The sequence below is a fragment of the Oreochromis niloticus genome, linkage group LG3 (assembly GCF_001858045.2).
Source record: "Oreochromis niloticus isolate F11D_XX linkage group LG3, O_niloticus_UMD_NMBU, whole genome shotgun sequence".
NCBI classification, from domain to species: domain Eukaryota; kingdom Metazoa; phylum Chordata; class Actinopteri; order Cichliformes; family Cichlidae; genus Oreochromis; species Oreochromis niloticus.
Window position 1 is genome coordinate 43,346,845 of NC_031967.2, and position 15,184 is coordinate 43,362,028.

The window sequence follows — 15,184 nt, forward strand, 5'->3', positions numbered from 1 at the left end:
TTTTCAAATACAATAATAATAATAATAAAAATTATCAAAAATGAATCATAATGGATTCAAAGTCTAAGCTCAATATGTTTTATATTCAATGTTCACACAACAATAAATAATTAATAACCAAACATCTTTTGTAAAATGATCCATTGAACTCACTGTGCTTTCAGTTTGAGTTACTCCATGTGTTTTTATCAACACAAAAATTTAAAAAAGCAGAAGTTACACCATGAAGTGGCTCAAGAATGAGGAAATACCCAGACTTTGCCCAGTCCCACATTCAAACCAATCAGATCCCAGTTGCAGTAATGTGGGTGGAGCAGCTCAACAACAAACTGCAGGTTGGTACCAGAGTCACAGCTCCGTCCTACAGTCATTATGTTCTTGTACTGATCTGTGTCGTGTCTGTAAACTCGCTCTTCTGCTTTCAAGGTAAACAGCTTTTATTTAGAATCACTCTCAGTCACATTAGCAGCTGTGTAGATTATAGACTATCACAGCTGATCAACTAGATTTAATCACATGTTGGTAAATTAATTAAATTCATGGTGAACATTTCTTGTTTCCTGATTGATGCTGTAGCTTAAAAGTGATGTTTCTCAGTGCCTGAAAGTAAAGTGTCTTTATTTTTTTATTTTCAGGAGAAATCAAGTATGATCGTATAATCAAAGTAAAAGTTCAGTGTAATCTGAAAATATGAGTTTCATGTCTGTGTTGAGATTTCATGGAGTTATTATATCTGCAGGCTGAGTGTGAAGAGGAGAGAGAAACTAGACAAATGAAGACTCACTCTGGGTTTGTTCACGTCCATCGTCTGTGATCATTGTGACTTCATGGAGTCGTCTCGTTCTGTTTCTCTGTGGATTTTTATCCTCTGCGTGGTTTTTGTGAAAGGTAAATAAATCTGTTTCTGTATTTAACTTCCCCTGAACTTGGGGAAATATTGAAGTCTGAACTTCCTCAGTACAGACAGAAAACAGAAGTGAAAATACTGATTACTGAAAAACTATGAAACAGTAAGTGCGGTTACATAGCTTTTCATGTTCACAGTGAAGAGTTTTGCTTTGTTTCTCCAGCAGGACAATCCTGAAACTGTTTCAGAGTCTCTGTGTTTCCAAACTGAGCTGGTAAATGTTTAAAGTAACATCTGTGTTATTAGTTGATGTTAAGCTCCATCTGCAGGAGGGACACAGTTAAAATGTCATCAGTGTTCATTTATCATGTAGCAGATCTCAGTGGGAGTGGATGTTTGCTGTGGATGTTTACAGGCTGAAATCCTTCTAATGTGACATGTTTTCAGAGCTCACATGTAAATTACAACCATCCAGTTTCTTCTTCATGATTTCAAAACCTCTCAGTGAATCAAGTTTTCTGTGAGCTGCTTAAATTGACTTTAGATTTTGGTGGATGGTCAAACTGTGGCTGCTTAACTGTGCTGACTGCAGAGATACTGAATAAGTCTGATCAACAGATTCATGATGAAAGTCATGGAAACAAAATCATCATCACAGTTTTCTTGGTCAGTACTGAGATCACCTTCATCTCACTGACTGTGGAAACAAAGTGGATTTATTCAAGTTTAAGTAACTCGTCAGTTAAAAACTGAAACTGATCTCAGAACAATGAGACACAATAATTGTTTTATTTAATTGATCTTGTTTTAATAAGTAACTAATAATGAACTCTATTAATGGCACGGCCTTAATAAAGGCGTCCTGCAGCACAGCTCTCTGATGGTTTCATTATTTCCTTCATGCTGAGGGAAAATCATTGTTTCCATGTTTGTCACAGCAGAACTTCATCAGATTATTGTTGTTGTTCATTTTGTAGTTTGTAGATGTGTGTTTGATCTTTTTGAACCAATCAACCAACAAAGCAGTGATTATTGACAGTGTTGTCTCTGACTCACTGTGAAAGGAGTTCTGATGTTGTATAAAGTTGTGAGTGTGTCTGCTCCTCTCTGTCTCCTCAACAGGATCATTTGTAGTGGATGTGACACAGAGCTCCTATCAGGCAGAGGAGAACCACAACATCACACTGGAGTGGACGTTCACCACCAAACCAGACACGTCCATCTCAGCACTGAAGATCTACTGTTACATGAATAATGGCCACAAAGAATTGACTCTTTATTACCTACATGATGGTGTCGAGTTCTCAGAGGATCGGGACAAAAAGTTTTCAGGACGAGTCCAGAGTGACAAAGACGCCCTCAGAGAAGGACAAATCAGACTCCAGCTGTCCAGACTCAGGACTGAGGACTCGGGTCTGTACCTGTGTGAGGTGGACACAGGTTATGGCCGCGGCTACAACAGCTGCAGAGTCACCGTCTCTGGTAAGATGATTCATTTATAAACAAGTGATCACTGTGAGCTGTTAAACTGGATCAAGGCTGGATCATGAGAAAAAAAATTGTGTTTATAAATCCTAACATTTAGTTTTTTGAAGAGACAAAAAAAAGTTAAAATATTATTCTATTTCATTTTATTTCAGAAACAAACTCTGAGAAAACAGAAACAACTGGGCAACCTGGAAACATCGAGCCACCAGATCTGAATAAAGAGACCAAATTCACATGTAAAAATAAACAAACAAATAAATAAATGTTTAAAACTTTAAAACTTACAAAACTTATTAGGCTCATTTATTCACTCATACAGTACAGATAAGGCAGGTGATCTGTGCCAAAATTCAGAGCTGCATCATCTTTAAAAATACATCAAAAAGACTAAAATCCATCCATAAACACATCCTGAGCTTCTGATTATCACAAATGTTTAAATAATAGAATAAAACTAATTATTACCTTATTCCGCTTCCTGTCTTTAAAATGTGCTCTTTTCATAATTAACACTGAATAATGTTTTTCATGTTTGTGTAACTGTGGAATTTCATTTTTTAGGGTGGGGAGTAATTACTGTTTCATGTATCTCCTGCTTGCTGATCCTGTGTGCATTTGTGTTTCTTCTGAAATATCTAAAACAAGTAAGTCTGTTTTAGAGAAAAAAATATTATTCTGTAAATGCTGTAAATATAAAAATATCTCAGTCACACTTTAAAATTTCTTAAATTATATTCAGTATAACTCAGTTAATCTTTGAATTTTCTTTCAATTTTAAACAGATCAACACTTCCTCACACACGGCCAGTGAGTTCTTGATGAAGGATTCAGTAGGTGGATCCTTGCATCCAGTCTCAGGACTGACAACAACAGCTGGAAGCTGCAGATCTCAGACTGTGAATATAAAACTCTGCACAACAACATGATGAAAAACCAGATTTGAAGTCTTCAGTTTGAGGCTTATAACACGTTTTTACGTGAACCCAGACACACACACAGATGTCCAGGTTATGCCTGAGTTCACTTAATGTTTTTGGAGCTGAAGTCTTGGTTCGGCTCCTGAGTGGCCCTTTGGCTCCAACCGGCTCTCATTCAGCTCCGGTTCCGCTTCTGGCCTCGGACACTACTAAAGTAAGAAAGGCGTGGTTAGGCACTGTCCCTGAACCCGTTACTCCTCCATCCGAGCCACAAACCACGCAACTTACTGAACAAGGTAATAAGCTTTTCAGTAAGTTGGTGCCGAGAACTAACAAACAGAAACAAACATGTAAAACGTTACATGGTCCCGGAAAAGCAGAAGAAAATAGATGGATGGATAATTTCTACACTCAACAAATGACTGATAAATGGTCGCACCTGTCATTGATAAGTTTTTCTGGAGTTATACAGAGCACCTCTCATCTGTCAACAAAACTATATCACTGTCACATTTCGGAATATTGCATGACTTTTAATATTTAATGTCTCGCTATGCATAAATGTTTTTACAAATGTTTTAGCTGTTTAACTTTTTTCTTTTTAAATTGTATTTGTCTGTTTTTGTTTGTTTGTTTTTTTGTTTTCTTTTTGTTTTATGTTTGTGTTTTATCTGTGAACCCTAAAGCAGCATTTTCTTTCATAAGGTGAATCGTCTCTGGAAACTGTGACTCTTTTTAAAAAGAAATACTGTCAAAGCAGGTGATTGATTTTTTTTTTTTCATTATTACAATTGTTGAACCCATGATGCATTTCAAAATTCCGAAAAATGCAAACTGTATTATGGATTACCAATAAATAACTGTAGTGATTTACAATACATTATTTCTGCCATTAAACACAGAACACATTTAATTTTCAAAATGAGAAAATGTGACATATTAGTTCATTTTTAATTTGATGGCAGCAAAACCACTTAAAACCATTACCTCAGTGAGGAAGGCTTATCGTGTACCCAGGTTTGATGTATGAAAAATTCTTTTTCTGAAATGTGATTACATGCTGATGCAGCTCCATGTGTATCTATTCATTTTGTTTCCTTTGTTCTTTTTAAACTTCAAGAATTTGTAGTGCACTAAAAATAATGCATTTTGGGGTCATCTTGAAAGAAAGCACATGCGAAATGTAAATGTGAGGTCAAAGGTCAAATGTGACATGCTATTTGAATGCAAACAATAATGTAATATTTAGAATTCCCATATATCAGTATTTCATATTCTTAGTGTTTCAGATGCAAACAAAGGCAAACAAATTTTAAGCAGTTCAAAATATTAAAGACAATTAATGATTGTTTGACCTTATTTGACCTTGAAGAAAAGATCAGGGGTCTAACGTAATCTTATATTAACCCCCATATATCATTCTCTATATTGTAAATACAAACAATGGCAGGAAGAGATACATTTAATTAGCTCTATTTGGCATTAGTATTACATACATCTTGAGATTAATCTATTGAGCCTGAAGGAGAGGTCAGAGGTCATATTTTAAAGTACTTTCTACATGATGAAAATACACGCCACAGTTGTAAGAATCATATGGTTATAAGTGTTTTTATACATTTGTGATCAATAAATTATTAATATGACCTGAACATTAATTGACTGAAAACAACACAAAGGTTAAATAAAGAAGCTGTTGATAATCATTACACACTAGGCAGTACCAGTACTTTACTGAAGTGCCAATGGCATACTGTCAGAAACATACTTGCAAACTTCTAACATCATTAGAAATGAAGAAACCACAAAAGAGACAACTAATTATATGATCAGGCAGATGCTCTGTCTGGATCATCAAAGTACAAACCCCTGGGCATAAATGTTTGGCACATCATAGGGGACTTGTTTTGATAAACAAGCTGGGTTTTTTCTTCCTTTTTTTTCTTTTTTCAATAATCAGATAAATAATAAATACTCTGAAAAGGACAGCGCTGTACCTTATTTAGATGTTGAGCATAGTCCAGAAGTTTTTAAATAGTGCAGAGGTCTGGGCTTTGGGAAATCCATTCCAGACACTCAGTGGGCCTTTTTTATCGGCCTTTTCTGAATGACCACAGTTCAGTTCTACATAAGTACCATTTATCTGGATATTTCACTACTTTGCTAAGTTCTGGAAGATGACCAACGTCGTCACTGTAAGCTGAGAGGAACTTGATCGGGATGCTTGGAAACAACCGAAGAACCACCAAGAGTCAATCCTGCCATGGAGACTCAATCATTCCACAGTAAAGCTAAGTTTACATCACCATGAAGTGAGAGGGTGTCGCCCAAGAAACAAAAAATCAACTGCTCTACAATCAATGCCTTCACATTCAACTGAAATTTGTTGTCCACATGGACAGTATGATGCTTTTTACTTATATGGACCTAACTGTACAGGAAAATATATTCTCATATGTATATGGACTTTGTTTTCTATGTTACTTTCATTTCACAGGGTGGACTTAAGTGAAATTAAGTTGACACTGCGTTTCTCAAACAAAAACCTGTCAGGTAATGACGTTGATCATTTCTATGATCACAGTTATACCATAGACATGTTTGGGTATGTCTACGTACAATGGAGACATTGAAAGTAAACAAGGACACACCTATTCCAGCAGGTAACTGTCCTGACAGTTAAACCGCCATTTGACACACAGACATGCTATCAGTAAATGTCAATACCAGTATAACAAAATAAGAGCATTTGTTATGCAGACAGAGAAATATTTTATTCTTAAAGCTCCTTTTGGCACAGTAAACATTGGCAGTTGAATAGCATTGTCAGTAAGGGATTAAATGTCTAGTGATTAAACGCTTTTATCAGTGGATTTAAATTGAAGGTTTGCTGCTAAAAAGCTACAAAGATTTGACAATGCATAAAAAGCTTTTTTATACTATGTATTAATTTTAAATATAACAATAAACTTTTGGCTGCACCGGTGCAAAACGGGACAGGGAAGAACAAAAAAAAAGCTCAGACAACACAGACAAGTGCGCTCCGGATTCTGGTTAGACCACCAGATGATGTATCATTGGGAACAAAAGCTCTGAAGATGATTGGGTTAATTTCCAGCTAACCGTTTGCCATTCCATCAACTTGACCTACCTCACAGCAACACACAGCCTTATGTTTAGTGTGTCCTTTCACACTGTTGCCTTGTGTTTCAGAACAGAAAACACAACATTCAAACAAAAGGGAACAATGTTTTTCAAATGTATTTCACCAGTCTCCAAGACAAATGCTGCACACTGAATTCATACTGTTTAATTTAAAAGATATGCACATATTTATATAAAAATATGTATGCACATATACAAAAATGGCCCAAATATAAGACAAACAAAAAATAAAAACAACACGAATAGAGGAAGAAGAGAAGAAAAATAGTGCATTCATGTAGTTTAAAAAGCATGACAATATATCAAGTAATCCAAAGTATTCAGAATATGTTACTCACATTGAGTAACTTAATGGAAGACATTACAAACTTCATTTTGGGGCATATATTTTGTAATCTGTAGTGGAATACATTTAAAAAGTAACCTTCTGTCAATGGAAAATTGTACTTAGTAGTCAGTATAATCTTTTAATGATATAAGTTTCCATATATGCTTAGAGGTGTATAATCGATTGTGTAGTGATAGGATGTGTGATCTTTAGTAGGCTTTGTGTGCATTCCAGGGTGTTCTGGTATTCAAACCCACATCCTGGGAGCATGGGAGAGGTCATACCTTGTCTTATTGTTTTATGATAGGATAAACATACCTATGTCTGTTTTACTCTAAGTGCATTTTGTTTAGATGAACTGTTGGACTTCCAGACCAGCAGGTTTAGGGAAGTCGTTTATACACACACACACACCTAAACATCCACATTCCAATGTAAAGAACAAACACCCACTGATGTATAAATAAAGACCAGGGCAGTCTCAGAGCCCTCACTTCAGTGCGGGTGCTGTGCCCTTGCTTGCGAGTAACTAACTGCAGTGTGTGTTTCTCCTCTCTAATTCGAAGCTGAAGAAGTGTCTTAGAATACATCTCTTGACACCTTCCCAACACTGTTTGTTTCACAACCTTTTTTTGTAATAACTGACTGCTCAGATGGGAAAATCAAAAGAAGCTGACTTTATAGGATTTACCCAAATTCAAAGCCGGTGGTTCAACTAGTTTAACTCCAAGGGTGTGTCAGTGTAAGATCACCACAGTCAAGGACGCATGTTGTGGTTTAATGCTTTTCAGTAATTCTGTGTCATTTGCTTTGTTTAACCATAGACTAATCCTTTTTTATTTAGTTAGTTTAGACTATTGTATTGAACACTAAACCTGTGTCTCTATGCTTGACCACTCTCTGAAATCTCTTTTATTATTTAATGGTTTTGTGTTTTCTGTGTTTCATAAACAAAAACAGATCAACATCAAAACCAAACTAGACAAAAGTACATTTATAGATATGCTTGCTTATTATGACTCACGTCTCTGTCTAATTACAGGTTTTGACATTTTCAGTTAAAAATTAGGAGACTGCCAAAGATGAACTGTAAGACTGGCCTCTATACTCAATCAAAGATGAAATACCGCAAAATGCCAAAGACAAAATCAGTTAAAAAAAAAAAAAAAAAAAAAAAAAAAAACTATTATAAAATGCTGTAAAATACACTATATTAACAGAAGTATTCTTTCATCTGCCTTCACACACGTATGAACTTGACTAATATCACATATTTAATCCATGGGGCTTAATATGATGTCGGCCCACCCTTTGCAGCTCTCACAGCAACTCTTCTGGGAAGCCTTTCTCATGAGGTTTAAAAGCGTTTATGGGAGTTTCTGATGGTTCTTCCAGAAGCACATTTGTGAGGTCAGACACTGATGTTGGACAAGAAGTCCTGGTTTGCAGTCTCTGATTTAATTCATCCCAACTGTGTGTTCTGTCAGGTTGTGGTGAGAACTCTGTGCATACCAGTCAAATTGTTCCACACCCATCTTGCCTATCCAAGTCTTTATGGACCTTGCTTTGTGTGCAGGAGCGCAGTCATGTTGGAACAAGAAGCACTTTGCATTGTGCTTGGTGATGTAAGGCTTGGATCCAGCCATAGAAACCCATTCCATTAAGCTCCCCACAGACTGTTCTTGAGCTAAAGGTCAATATAGTTTATTTCAACTAATAAAATTAAACTATTGTCAGAACCTAAATATCTGCCTCACTGTGCCCCAGTGACTTGGCTTAGCCTTTACCAAAATGGAGCAGTTATAAAGAAATTATGTATAACTAAGACATTTTGACAACATAGCTGTCTTATGTTTGATCAAAGGAAAAAAATTAGGCATTATTTGCACAGGTAAATGAAAGCTTTTCAAACGTTAAAATCAAGTAGGTTTATAACGTCTGAAAGGGTTATCAGCAGGTTGTTGTCCTACATGGGAGAGTACAGTAAATTAGACGTTGACATCTCTGAACATAAGCACATTATTATTGTCACTCAAAAACTGGTGAGGTCTTTTCCTGAAGTGCTCCATTCAGGAATGTCTGTAATGTGATGGCAGTTATTATATTCACATGCTCGTCAGGGCAAATCAACGCAATGAAAATGATATGTTTCCTATTCTGCTAAAACATTATTACTTTTATTTTATTGGTACAGAGGCAGTTGAAGGAATTTCTTATATTACCATCACACTATTTTAAGAAAGAATGGAGTTTTCCATTAATACATAACAGTCAAGTCTACATTTACAAAGAAATGAACATAAACAAGCTTCTTTCATATGCTATTTATTTATTTTGTTGAGTTTATATAATAATATAATATAATATAAAACAGAGCACATTTATGCTCCCTCCATCACTTTTGTTATTCAGAAACATAATTCTTGCTTTTTTAAGAAATACTGTTTTAATAAACTGCTATACAGATTTTATTTTCCCTAATAAGACGTCAGTAATTTACTGTTTTCTGTAAACTTTCACTGTTGGTATTAAAATAAAAAACAGCCTTCCATATAATACATTTGTAATGTCGTCTTTAGTCTATGTCTGATTAAACTAAGCAAAGCACAAGCTGATCTCTAACAGTTAGTCAGCCCAGGCTGCCCTGAGTTCTGTAACAGTATTGCAGTCCATAGTGTGAAGTTTTGTTTTGAGCTACCTTAAACTTTTTTTCTCTTTTGCTGGAGTACTGATGAAATCAAACAGTAATAATAAAGCTGTGAGAGAACCAAACCATGAAAACTTCTAACCAGTGTTCCTACGACTTACTCTACTTTAATTAAATAGGATCATGAGACAAATCTCTGCTTGTATCTATGAGTGATGATGTAAAACCCAACCAAAAGTCTAATTGTGTCTCCTCTACTGAGTGGGACATAAATGATGTTTCAAAGGGAGGGGAGTAAAGAAGGAGGAGCAGTGAAACAATCCTCTTTTTAACCGTTGCACTCGTTTCATTTCAGATGCATACTTAGCTGATCAGTTTTTGTGTTGTATCGAGTATCTGCCTGTATAAAGCAGCAGTTAAACTGAGGACATAATGACCACAGGCTTGCTTCTTCTGCTCCTGGTGCTTTCTGGTTCTCAGGCATCCCATTACTTTGGGACAGTGATGACCTTTACCCCCAAAGAAAGCACGGATGATGGATCTCTAAGGGTAAGGGCATAGTGCAAAAATATTGATTGCTGGTATAATGTGTTCTTTTGCAAAATTTGTATTTGTAAAAAAAAGTGAAAAAGTGCTCAGCTTTGTTAGATTTACGAAATGCGGGGAATTAACGTGATGTTGTGAATGTAAATCAACCACACATGGGAGTGTCAAAATCTGTGGGTGAACTACTGACAATGTGCGAACTTATATACAAAGAGGCCAAGTAATTCCAGATTTTACAGATCCATCTCAGTGTGGCAGCTGAAGAAGAATCAACATATATTTTCTATTTTTTATGTAACCTTTCTATTAGAAATTGTTAGGAATTGTGCAAGCTTTGCAGGATGGGACAGCTGCTCTCTGGATAAATTTGACAGCTTAGGTAAAGACCAGAATTTATCTTGCATTCAGTTCTTCTTTGTTGTTCTTTCCACAAAATGGTCCAGTCTGCTTAAAGTTGTGAATAGAAAAAATACAGTGCTCTCATTGTTGTGTAATATATGTAAGCCAAATGTAACTTTTCGCATGTGTTAGTATGCAGTGGTTTTATTGTGTGAAGTGCCATGAATTCCATGATCAGAGGGTGATCATGAAGCTGTGTGCCTTCCAATTTGTTATTACAACATAACCAGGGTATTAGCTACCCAGTGGACAACACAGTACTGTCTATTAATTTTTTAAGTTGCAACAATCTTGTTATAATATTATAAAATCATATAACAATAGCATCATCTTTTCTCTCTTTCTTTTCTTTTTTTTTTCTTTACAATATTACAGGTGGTCTTTGACTACAAGTTGAGCTTTCGCTCATGCACAGATGAAGACAAGTGGAAATGTGCCAGCGGTGACTGTGGTAGTGAGAATGTGGAGCTGAGCATTGTGGATGAAGAGGACAGAGAGTGGTGTCAGAGGGAAGGAGTCATGACTCGGGAGGTTTCCAGCAACTCTCTGTTTCAGCTACGGTCAGTAACACATCAAATGAAACAGCAGATTCAACAAAATGCCACTGACCTGATTGCATTCACTCAGTGATCAAACTTGTATGTGTCACTTGACTAAAACATAGTACTGCACACTGTAGATCGGTTACTCACAATAAGAATTACAGAGTTTTGACAACAACTGTCCCCATTGGAAGAAAAAAACCTTAAGTTTATATTTTTTCTGCTGTGGTAAAAGGAATTTTATCCAAGTAACAATTATGGTTAAGAGGTTAAACATCCCTAATTGTTTAAAGTCTCCAGGCTTTGGGGGCTTCTTGATCTGTAAAAATGGTCTTTCCCATATCTTAGAAATGTCTTGTACTTATACATCACTTGGATTCATGTACAAATTAGTATATTAATGTGTGTACTATGGATGAATTACCTTATAAGATTCAATTCAAATCCACAGTTTGGCTGGTGGTGACTGGATTAACAACAAAAACGGTATTAGTAACTGGAAAGCTGTAACTCAGGTGGACCTGAGGACTCGATCTGACACAGCTCAACCCAACAAATCACCTCAGACCACCATCCTGCCAGCTCTTAGGTAAAGCTATTAACTTTGTTATTTGGGCTGGTGTCCTGCACGTGTCAACACACCTGAATCAAATGATTAGTTCATTATCAGGCCTCTAGAAAACTTCAAAACATGTTGAGGAGGTAATTTAGCCATTTAAATCAGCTGTGTTGGATCAAGGACACATCTAAAACCTGCAGGACATCAGCCCTCGGGACCTGGAGTTCAACACCTGTGTCCTAAAACATGTAACTGAAATATGGGTTAGTGAAAAATTAGATTTTTTTCTTTACATAGAATCATGATAATAATCATGGCACCATTAGCCTGTTTAGGGCTAGGATTTAATTTTATTTTTGCCAGCGTTGGTTGTTTTTTTAGCAACATAGTAATGAAGTGTGTTATTGTACCAAATTGAGTAATTACATTAGTTACTATGTTGTTATTGTGTTACAAAGGTTCTTCAGTTATCTGTGGGCCAGATAGAAAGAAAAAAAGTAAAACAATTTTTTTTTTTTCTCTATCTGCTACAGTCAAAAAATGTTAGTTGGTGTGCAGCAGGAAGACAATGGTAGAGCAGTGCGATGATACAGCCATATAGTTTTTGAGTTGCGTTTTTGGGCATTACTTTTATTACATGAAACATGTGTGTGATGGTAAAATGGAAACTAGGACAGAAACTTCATTGTACTGCTATCAGAAATTTGGCTCTTTGCAATCATCTGTACAGACAGCATGCTAATGCTAAGCTAGCCAACAGCCCAGAGTGATATTAAATCTCAATGCATGCTGACCCCAGCATAGCAGAGCCTGATCTTCAACAGTTGACCAAGACAGTGATGAGCAGTCAGGCTGCACCCTCTGTTTGTATCTTTTCATGTTTCTAAAGTAGAATCACTTTGGGGATCTGGGTCCTGGTTTTTCATCTTTCCTTTGTGTTATTGTTTGGGACTGTAGCCTTTAATCAGGTGAAAATGCATTTCAGAACATTTTGCAGAGCAACAAAACAAGTAAATGTAACATGTAGTGTGCTGAAATACATTCACTGGCAAGGGATTAAGTACCAATACACATTATTTTTAATAAAACCACAAGACAGTTCTACCTTTTAGGTGAGTATTTTTGACCTGTGATATCTCGATGCCAGAGTTCCGTCAAACTGTAAGAGAGAATTCAGCCTGTTGGCCTTTGATCCTGATGAAGACGAGGTTCAATGCAGATATGGAGACACAGCAGCAGATGAGTGTAATCCTTGTACACCGCCATCTCTTCTAACCATCACACCAGTGAGTTAAAAGCATTTTCATCTGACACAAGCCAATTGTCACAAAGTTAATACGTTATTATTCTTCTGAGATCTAAATCATTATTTAATCTAATTAAATAATGAATAACTCTACATCACAATAAAATACAGTAATAACTCACATATATCTGAAAGGTTACTCCCCCAAATATAGATTTGGGGTCATTGCTGCAACCTCTGTGGGTTAGAACAAACTTTATTGAGTTTTGACTCGTAGTCATGCCACTTTCCAATTTCTGACAATTTCAAAGATGTCCTAAAAATGGCCATAGCAAAACTATTTCAAAATGGCTTCTTCTTAAAAAAAAAAACAAATTCAGCTATATAAACATATAACTGGTTTCTCTCCGTGTTTCCTTCTCCTGTAGTCTTGCAAACTGACCTTTCATTCTGCGAGTAGGAGTGATGAAGGTGCATATGCAATACAGCTGGAGATGGAGGACTTCCCCAAGCAGACCATCTTTCTCCATCAAAGTGATGATGTGGAGACAACAAGGACTCCCAGTGATGCTCTCAGCAAACTACCAATCAGATTTAGTCTAATAGGTAGGACCATTTCCCAGTCCTTCAGAGTCCTGGATGAAAACTCCTACAGATGCAGTTGTCTAGATCTGTGGATCATCTCAGTCTTCTGCAATCATCTGACATCATTACAGTAATCAAATGCTTACTCTGTAGGTCTTTGATTTGCATTTCTGCACTACTTATGACTCTTGACTCAAGTGCTTTGCATTTGGGTGCACAATAACCAGCTAACACAGCAATACATGACCCACACAAAGTTCCAACATTGTTACATTTGAAGCACCTACAGCTACATTTACAGCTAGTTGGCTATATTTTTGTTGTTGAAATCACTTTCAAAATCATATCTAATTTGAAATCCTAGCTTGCCTAATTAAGTCACTAACTGATATGATCTTAACTTAATATGCCACATTTTTGTTTTGTTCCAGTGGACCCGCCTGTGCCATCCTGTTCAGAGGGAGCCTACCTGCCCAAGTTTCTGCCTCCAACTCCCGTCAGTGGGGCTCAACTGTTGGCCTATATTAATGAAACATTGAATATTACCATTATGGCAGAGGCAACCAACACCATGTGAGTTAAAGAGAAAGACAGAAAACATTGGCATATGTAAAGAATATTTTTGTTTCAAACTTTCTCCTAGTGTGTGTGAGCATAATATAGAACCTTTTTTTTAAACGTCTCTGACTCTTTTCAGTGTTTTTCATTTTCATTGCACAAATCAAAGTCAGTAACGCTGCCATATATGATTCATTGCTTGTTTAGGATATACATTACTTTCCAAAAAATTGTGTTTATAAAAACTATATGAAAAACATAACTTTAAGAAAGAATTCGTTCATGAACATTTGTCTTGATTTACAATATACTTTTAGTAAATATAATGCACATATTGAAGTACATCCCTGTCTAGTCACATTTGAGGAAAAATTGTAAAATGGATGTCTAGATCTACTGAAGATAGATAAATAAATTGCAAACATTAAGTTATTAAATACATTTTAACAACAATAAGAATTATAGTTAAAAAACAAACAAACAAACCAACAAACAAAAAATTGCATTTCTCACTGGATCTCTGTAAAGTCGTACATGAAGTGGTGGCAACATCCAATCCATCACCTGTAATAGTTTGAGGTGAACAGGGCATGTATTCAAATATGGTACGACCATTTTGTGACATAAAAACATTTTAGAAATCCAGAACAAACAACATTAATTTCAACATGCAGAATAATTATTGAACTATATAATACATGAGTTTAATCAAATTACTACTCTTAGTTTTGATGCTATGACCACAAGAGTGGGAGTAGGTCGGGGTGAAAAACCCAATTTCCTAAATTCTGGAGGGACACTGAACTCTGACAAACTTTAGGTCATTATTGGTTGGCCAGATGCAATAATGTCAGTAGCCACACAACCTGATCTTTGCTCATTAGCTGGGACAAAATCCATGTGGTTCTACAACCTCACAGTGAGTCATGGGAAGGCCAATTTTGATGTCCATCTAGGTTACCAAATATACATTTAATTTACCCAAGAAAGGGCAAGTTGGGATATAACTTGATCTGGATCACCCTACACTACCCATGCAATGTCACCTATGTTGCATTGCTACATAGAAGCCCTACATGATGGCCTTGACAGTACAGGACATTTTTTCTTTGATTTTTGTTTGCAATGTAGAATGTTTTGAATTGCAGGTCAAAAATAAATAAATAGATGTGTTTGAAAAAATCAGATGCAGGAACGGGAAAATTATTTAGCAGAGGCATTGATGGAGAGCTGTCTTTGCTTGCTCGTTTCCTCTTTGAACATATTGTTTAAGATGTATTTCTTTTTGTAAAATGATACAATAAAAAGAACGGTAATGAAACAGTCTGCAGTAATTCTGATGTTTGCACTCTGATTT

General features: G+C 36.1%; 1 protein-coding gene across 1 annotated transcript; it reads left to right on the top strand.

The window, feature by feature from the left end:
- Nucleotides 1-9,813: 9,813 nt before the first annotated feature.
- LOC102077045 (uncharacterized) lies at nt 9,814-13,403 on the top strand. Its single transcript, XM_025905001.1, has 5 exons — nt 9,814-9,941; nt 10,713-10,897; nt 11,331-11,468; nt 12,586-12,724; nt 13,113-13,403. The coding sequence occupies exons 1-5, from the start codon at nt 9,825-9,827 to the stop codon at nt 13,401-13,403; spliced, it is 870 nt and encodes a 289-aa protein (XP_025760786.1). The 5' UTR covers nt 9,814-9,824.
- The last annotated feature ends 1,781 nt before the right edge of the window (nt 13,404-15,184 follow it).